The sequence below is a fragment of the Nymphalis io genome, chromosome 18 (assembly GCF_905147045.1).
Source record: "Nymphalis io chromosome 18, ilAglIoxx1.1, whole genome shotgun sequence".
Classification (NCBI taxonomy): domain Eukaryota; kingdom Metazoa; phylum Arthropoda; class Insecta; order Lepidoptera; family Nymphalidae; genus Nymphalis; species Nymphalis io.
The window spans coordinates 3,032,127-3,040,131 of record NC_065905.1 but is presented as its reverse complement, the minus strand read 5'-3'; the positions used below and the strand labels follow the sequence as shown (position 1 = coordinate 3,040,131).

The 8,005-nt window shown below is 41.9% G+C and overlaps 1 protein-coding gene across 1 annotated transcript; it reads right to left on the bottom strand.

Moving 5' to 3' along the window:
* Nucleotides 1-477: 477 nt before the first annotated feature.
* LOC126775663 (trypsin, alkaline C-like) lies at nucleotides 478-7,770 on the bottom strand. The gene is made up of 3 exons (XM_050497728.1): nucleotides 7,751-7,770; nucleotides 1,181-1,442; nucleotides 478-792 (listed from the first exon to the last, which is right to left on the bottom strand). The coding sequence occupies exons 1-3, from the start codon at nucleotides 7,768-7,770 to the stop codon at nucleotides 478-480; spliced, it is 597 nt and encodes a 198-aa protein (XP_050353685.1).
* Between the last annotated feature and the right edge of the window lie 235 nt (nucleotides 7,771-8,005).

The window sequence follows — 8,005 nt, the reverse complement described above, 5'->3', positions numbered from 1 at the left end:
AATGAATTATACACGTAAACTATTTTGAAAAGTCACTTCGTTCATTGGTGAAATCTGTTTGAAAATCCGTTCGATAGTTATCGCGTGCGAACAGACAGACAGACATGGCGGGGTCTTTATTTTACAATATATGGTGATATTAAGTGATATATAGGAAAGAAGAAAGAAAGAGAATTGCTTTAGGCATTAAGTCCGCATTTTGTCCTACTACACAATGTGGTGGTCAATAAGGTTTTTAAATAAAATAAAGAGGTCTCATACTTTTTATCAGACGAAAGATGAATTCTGGGTGAAATCTAATTTAATTTAGGAAATACTTAACAAATTTTGCCCCACTGGTTGTACTAGGATCGGTGTAGTATATTTTTACACAATTACAATACGAGTGACGCTAATACAATTATAATGTTAGCTTCACTTGAACTTGAATTACTTTACGGTGTAAATAAAACAGATTTACTTGATTAAACATCATTTTTATGCATTATCAACAATCCAACTGGTATAAGAAGGTACGTTAACAAAGACACCAGGAAACTCCGCGCGGGCACATGGTTGTCCCCAAGAGGTGATTCCAATTACAACTCCTTGGTGAAGAAGAGGTCCTCCTGAATCACCATAGCAAACACCCTTACCACCAGCTAATAATCCAGCGCATACCATTTCCGATGTTACATTAGGAATGTCGTCACCATGAACAGACTGCAGTTTAGCGTAATTTTCTCTACAGAAATCGTGGTTGATCATTTTTATATCTACTTGCTGAAGGATTTCTGCGGGTCTAAAAAAAGACTGTGAAAGAAGAAATTATTGTTTAAATAATAATTAATTAACAATTAATTCATTTTATCATCACGATTTAATAGCTTGCATAAAGCTCTATCACCAAATTTATACTGGAAAGAGTTGACCTAGAAATATCTACACTACCAGTAAATACTAAATAAAAACTATTGTAAAACTAGTAATAATCAATTTAAATCATCATATATCCCGTGGTTGGCGGCGCATTGTCAATGTATGAGATGATTTAGCTTTGCCACTGTCTATGAGCGATGGTGACCATTTACCATCGGGTTACCATATAACATGAATGTAAATTGATATAGTGTACTTAATAAAAAAATATTTTTGGTTAAGAAACTAATTGTGTGTTGTGTAAACGAGTCAGTTAACATACCTGAATTGTCCCCCATCCGGCAGTGGTGAGGGTAGTGTTATCTGGGACCCAGTAGTTGGGTCCAGCGATAGGGGCAAGTGCAACGCGGTCGGAGAGTATGGCGGGGGTGGCGAGTTTCAGAATTCCAATGTCGTGGTATGCTTTAGGATACGCATATCCAGGATGATCAAGCAAACTTTCTACTCTATGTAAGTGACCGCCAGTGTATGGAAGTGAAGAGCCAAGTCGCACTCGGAATTGACTTTTATCTACAAGGCCTTGTCTGTGAAAATGCAAGATATGTTTTAAAAAAAAAATTCACAGCATTTAACCTTTAATATCATATAGAAATGCAAAATTTTATAAAATATAGTTATAGCATATATGTAATGACATATTAATTTAAACGCTGCGTTACGTTATATACAAGGACTTCTCTAATAAGCCTTTTGCAATACGCAAATACTATATTTTAAATAAATACATTTTTAATGTTGTCTTGCAGTTGTGTTGCTAGTTAGTACCTTTAGTGTATCTTTCTACCAATTTAGATATTGGTGGTTTAATGTGCCTGATGTTTTTATCCATTATTTAATTAAAGGCGGGATATGACATATCATATGATACAATCATAATTGTATTATATTTTTTGTTTTGTCTCTATCTTTTTGTGTGTAAGTGAATGATGATATCTTAACATTTTAAAGTATACAGTAGACATGTCAGTAAAATGGATATTAAGCTGACATGAAAAAACGTTGTGCAAGCCAGCAGACGGCACACTGTATCACACCAATGTGTTATCGTAAGCGTCATAATTCTAAGAAAAAAAATAATTTCGACTTAACTCGATTTCACTCGACATTAAACAGTGGGCAGCAGTAAGAACCGATCTGGATGTAATAAGAGAGCCACCGCAGAAGGACATATAAGGAAAAGGATTTTCTTCTTCGAAAGCTATTAAAATATTAGCCATAAAGGGGTAATCTTCTATATTAGCATCAGTTCCTCCAACAATACGCGGAGCAAGTGCGTTTGGTGCCGATCCTTCAACTATAAACGGAGCGAATGCGCTTGGAGCCGCTGTAAAAAGAAAAAAATATTAGTTAGTATAAATTATACGATTTAATTAAATTAATATAATGCTCCTTTACCAGCTACATTGTTACAATGATGCCACAAAATAAACTTAGTATAATAATAATGTCTTGTAGGCCACGGTGGCCAATCTCAAGAGAGATTAGCCAACTACGCAGGAGATATTATAGTGCACAAGTGTGTGCGCAAACACAGGTGTACTCTCTATTCCCTAACTCTCATAATCCGATGGGATGGCAATCTGACACGACTGAAAAGAGTTCAGGCGCAGGACCAACGGCTTTACGTGCTTTCAACACACACACACACACACACACACACACACACACACACACTCACACACACACACACACACACACACACACACACACACTTCCAACTTCCAGACCCCAGACTGCTACTGAGAATTTTCTGATAGAAAAACCCAATAACTTTTTGAATTGAACCCAGAACCTTTTTTTTTTTTTATATTCGCCGGGAGGGCAAATGACTCTACTCCACCTGTTGGTAAGTGGTAGTAGAGTCCAAACGCGACGACGGCCAGTACAGACAGGAAAAACGTTCTGCACTAGCCGCCTTCGCCTTGTCGGCCCGCAAGATGCCTCTTCACGCCTCGTTTGAAGGAACCCGGGTTGTAAGAGGAGGGGAACACGTGAGCTGGTAAGGAATTCCATTTTTTGGAAGTGCGACAAAGAAAGGAGTTGCCAAATTTCTTTGTTCGCGATGGAATTGATGTCACAGTTAGGCGGTGACATCGAGAACCAGCTCGCGTGGACTTAAGAAGGACGGGGGAAGCAGGAATTAGAGAGAATAATTCCTCAGAGCACTCGCCGTGATACAGTCGATAGAAAGCGCTCAGTGCTGCTATCTCACGACGCAATTGTAAAGGTTCAAAGGTGTTTGTGACCTTTACGTCGCCAATAATGCGTACGGCACGTCGCTGCAACCGGTCCAAGGCCTCAAGTAGGTACTTAGCGGAGCCATCCCAAAGGTGCGAGCAATATTCCACGCAAGACCGTACCTGTGTTTTGTACAGCAGGCACAGTTGTTGTGGCGTGAAAAAGCGCCGCACCTTGTTCAGAACTCCGAGTTTCCGTGAAGCTGTTTTTATAACAGCCTCGATGTAATCCCTTGGACTAAGGTCGCAGCGAACGTCAATCCCCAGCATGGCGATTTTGCTTTGCATCACCAGCGGAGTACCACAGAGGGAGGGAAGAGGGGAAAATGTTGACTTTTTCGCCGTGAGAGCGCATACCTGTGTTTTCTTGGCATTAAACTCAACAAGATTATCAGAGCCCCATTTGGTGATGAGCTCTAACGTCCTATCGAGTTCAATGACAAGATTCCTCCGCCTCTCCTCAATTTCCGCTCGCCCAGCCACTGCGCGTCCGTGGTATCCACCATGCACTGTACTATCGTCTGCATAGCAATGTATGTTCCCAAGAGAGAGCATATCATTGATATGCAAAAGAAAGAGTGTGGGAGATAGCACAGATCCCTGGGGGACCCCAGCATTCACTACATAGAATTGTGAAGCGCAACCATCAACTAAAACACGAAGGCTACGCTTGTGTAGGAAGCTGGCAATCCAGGTGCATAGCTGAGCAGGCAGACCATATGCCGGCAGCTTGGAGAGAAGACTTCTGTGCCAGACCCTGTCGAAAGCCTTGGAGATATCGAGGCTGACAGCCAACGATTCTCCATGCTTGTCGATAGCTTCACCCCAGAGGTGCGTTACGTACGCTAGAAGATCACCTGTGGACCGTTTTGGTCGAAACCCGTATTGACGATCATTAATTAAAGAGTGATCTTCTAGGTAATGGATCAGTTGGTTGTTTAAAATCCGTTCCATCTTCTTACAAAGTACTGAGGTGATAGCTATTGGCCGATAATTTGCCGGGTCAGACCGATCCCCTTTTTTGGGAACCGCTTGCACATTAGCTCTTCTCCAAGCCTCCGGCACACTTCCCGAAGAGAGAGAAAGTTGGAACAGGCGCGTTAACACAGGAGACAGCTCCGCTGCGCACTTCTTCAGCACTATGGCTGGTATTCCATTAGGACCGCTAGCTTTCCGTACATCAAGTGATTGCAGCTCCGCACGCACATCACGTTGCCTGATTTTAATGTCAGGCATCGTATGGCCACATGCAGGTATTGTAGGTGGCAGTGCACTACAATCATCGATGACGGAATTGTCGGCAAAGAGTTTAGCCAGGAGATCAGCTTGCTCTTGCGGACTGTGAGCTAGCGATCCGTCCGGATTTCTGAGCGGTGGCAGTGAAGGTTGGCAGAAATTGTTTTGCACAGACTTGGTCAGACGCCAGAAGCTACGGGAGCCCCTAGGATGCGAAACAAGGTCATGACCAATCTGTACAATGCGCATCTGTGCATCCGCTCTCGTGTATGCCTTTCTACAGGACTTGGAATTTTTATTATAGTTTGCTTTCAGTGAGTCAATGTTAGATGCCCCGGTTATGCAGCCGTTGATCCACTTGCGATATGCCGCCTGCTTAGATGATACAGCATCGGCACATTCACGAGTGAACCAACGGTTACGCGTACTCCTACTGACGAGATCTGAGCTAGGAATGTAGTATTCCATTCCCAGCATGATCTCGCCAGCAACAGCAGCGGCACTAGCTGTCGGGTCATTCCCACTGAAGCAACGTTCCTTCCAAGGGACCGACGCATAGTAATCGCGCATACCGTCCCAATCCGCCGACTTATAGTGCCAAACGCGACGTTTGCATACCGCTAGTGGCGGCAGCTTGGCCTGTGGCACTCTGGTAAAAATAAGGCTGTGATCCGAAGAGCCAAGAGGAGCCTGAACCATTACCTGATATTCCACCGGGTAAGAAGTCAGCAGAAGGTCCAGTAGAGAAGGTGCTTGCCTATCAATGTCTGGGATCCTGGTGGGCTGATCAACCAGTTGGGTCAAGTCATGTGTGAGAGCAAAAGCATGAGCAGTCCTTCCAGCATGGTCAGTTTTGAGGGATTTCAACCAGGATTCGTGGTGAGCATTAAAATCCCCCAAAAACACCAATTCCGTGTTAGGAAATTGCTCTTGCGCAGCATCTGCCACCCGACTAAGATGGTCAAATAATCGGCTTGTCTCCAAGTCACCATTGTGGGATCTGTAGAGGCACACGTAGACTCGGCTCTGACGAACCAGGTCTACACGTACCACCAACATGGAGAAGGAGGGGTCCTCCAAACAGCGCAGTCGGTGACAGCAAACATCCGTCCTGACGAACAAGCATACTCCGGCTTTCGCTTTGAAGGATTCTTCAAGCGTGTAGCCGGGATAATTAAGGTAGCTGGTATCGGCAGGACGGAGTATTTGTGTCTCCGTGAGAAACAACATTGCTGGCCGTGCTGTCTCGAGATGGTGGTGGACAGCGTTGAGGTTAGTGTGGAGTCTTCGGATGTTAGAGAACTCGACCTCAAACAGCGAGGGTATGGTGGGGGTGTGCACCGCTGTACGCCCGTTATTTCTGTTTTGTTGCGCCATTTGGGAAAAATGAAATGGAAAAGAGACGTGAAGCGAGCGATGTATTGCCACGATAGGGATGGGCAAAGTGTGGAGGCGTGTTTCCCCAAGTGGTTGCCAAAAGGAAAAATACACTGACCCGCCGGACGGAAGGGCCCCCGAACCCCCCCGGAAGTGGCCGCCGGGACCCCACCTACCGGTCACCAACCGGCACGACGGTTCACCCCGAGATTATGCGTGGCCTGGTGGGGCAGCCTCACGAGCTGGTTAGGCACGCTCGGGCCCCTGTACTATGCCACGGGCGGCCAGCGGAACAGCCGTTTTTTCGGGTCTCCCTGACCGGCAGGTCAATACAGTTTCCCCCGGCATTGGTTCAACAGCCGTCTCCAATCGGACCAACACCCATCGCTGCAATACTCGCTCGGGCTCTGGCTGTACGCTGGCTGACCTCGAAACGCGGCTGCAAGCCACTTCACGAGTTTTTCACCATGCGTACGGCGGTAACAAGCCAGGCGGATGTTAGCATCCTACCACCAGATGAGCAGATGGTCGCTCAGATATCCCTTAGTCGCCTCTTACGACACCCATGGGAAAGAGAGTCACTGCACGGATAAGACCTTCGGGGCTGCGGCCTTGTATCAAGCCCCTAGAACGAGGCAGTCAGCCATATTAGTATAGATTTGTTATAGACCGTTGTAAACCAAATATAAACACCCACATATATTCAGTAACTATTTATTTTGTGTGTTGTTGTTGTTGTGTGAAATGATTGTGCAGTTATTCCTCATTACTAAAGTAAGGCCACATAGGATTACAATTTTATAATACGAAGCTTGAGAAAAAAATTAAAGTAAATTCATTGTATAAGTTTCAATATTTACAGTAAAAAAAAAACATTCTGGCTTAATACTATTAATGCGAGGAAATCCAATGTATGCGTGCGCTATTTCGGCTTGCATACTGGTATACTTAAGCAGTAGTTTCAATTCTCATTGAGTTCATAAATGAATTCTTTTTTTTCTATAATATTTCTGGTATTTCTTATTAATATTGAATTAAAATAAATAATAATGTACTCACCAATCGCGGCGCCAACGAGAGCCAACAGTGTTATTACGAACATTGTTTAATTTTAAAGTGTTTTTATTTTCTAGCGACGTTTTATATTGTTAATAATCTTCGTTTATCATTCATTCATCGATTAGCCTGAAAAGATAAAAGTATTATTAATTTATGTGATTTTTTTTCTTATACGTTAAGATAAGGTCATGCCCGAATTATAGATATGTTAATAACTTTTGTTTGTTTATATATTTTTTTGGCCTTTGACAGTTTACAATTCCAGGACAAACAAAGACATATATTAAAATTGGAGTGTGCTGAAACTCGTTTCTAATTAGTTGTTATATAAATATATTTTTTGAACCTTTCTTCATTCCTTCCTTGATTGGATGGGTATTTGCATTTTTTTTCATACAAACATTATTTCAACATTTTTCCGAACAAATTTCAACTCATCCCGTCCCTTTATTATTAGTCCGTATTCTTATTTATGTAAAATGATGAAATTAATTTATTTCATGACAGGATTTCGATGAACAATCATTACGCAATGAAAGGAAACTCATGAACGTAGTACTCAACAATCAATAAAAGCAAGAATTTATTTTGCTATGCGAAACAATTTACATTATATAAGCGTATGAGACGCTATAATATTCCTTTTTTAACACATTAAAAATGTCGAAACACATTTTACATAGCTACAAAACTCATACATCATATTATTTATTCTGGCTCATATTCTAATAGAATAATAAGCCTTATACGTGTCCAAAATGGGACTTAATAATTTAACACCAATTTTTATTATTAGATAGTTTTCAATATCGTTAAATATGATGAAAACTGTTCCTTATATTAACAAATCACGCGATACTTAGAATTCTGGCGCATACTTGAAGGGTGCTATACCTGCCAGGCGAGAGATCTTTAGCAACAACCCTATCGAGCTACGATCCATTGCTAAGTAAATTTTGAAGACTATTTAAGGTAATGGTAAACAAACTAATGTATTGTAGACAACATTATATTTCACAGTTGTAACGAAATGTCAGTAACATACATTATTTTTTAAAGCAAACGTCGTTAGCGTTCCAACAAATTATGTTACTGTGTAGGCAAATAGAAGAAGAACCCACTTTATTTTATTACTAATGGATATAAAAGTAAGAAATATAATCACCACATTTAAATTT

What these genes read in the sequence shown, in the direction of transcription:
- LOC126775663 (XM_050497728.1), bottom strand. Translation starts at nt 7,770, where the DNA reads ATGGATCGTAGCTCGATAGG. An exon ending in ATGGATCGTAGCTCGATAGG is followed by an intron (nt 1,443 to 7,750) that starts GTTGTTGCTAAA and finishes GCATTTTCACAG; the next exon opens with ACAAGGCCTTGTAGATAAAA. An exon ending in CCGGATGGGGGACAATTCAG is followed by an intron (nt 793 to 1,180) that starts GTATGTTAACTG and finishes CTTCTTTCACAG; the next exon opens with TCTTTTTTTAGACCCGCAGA.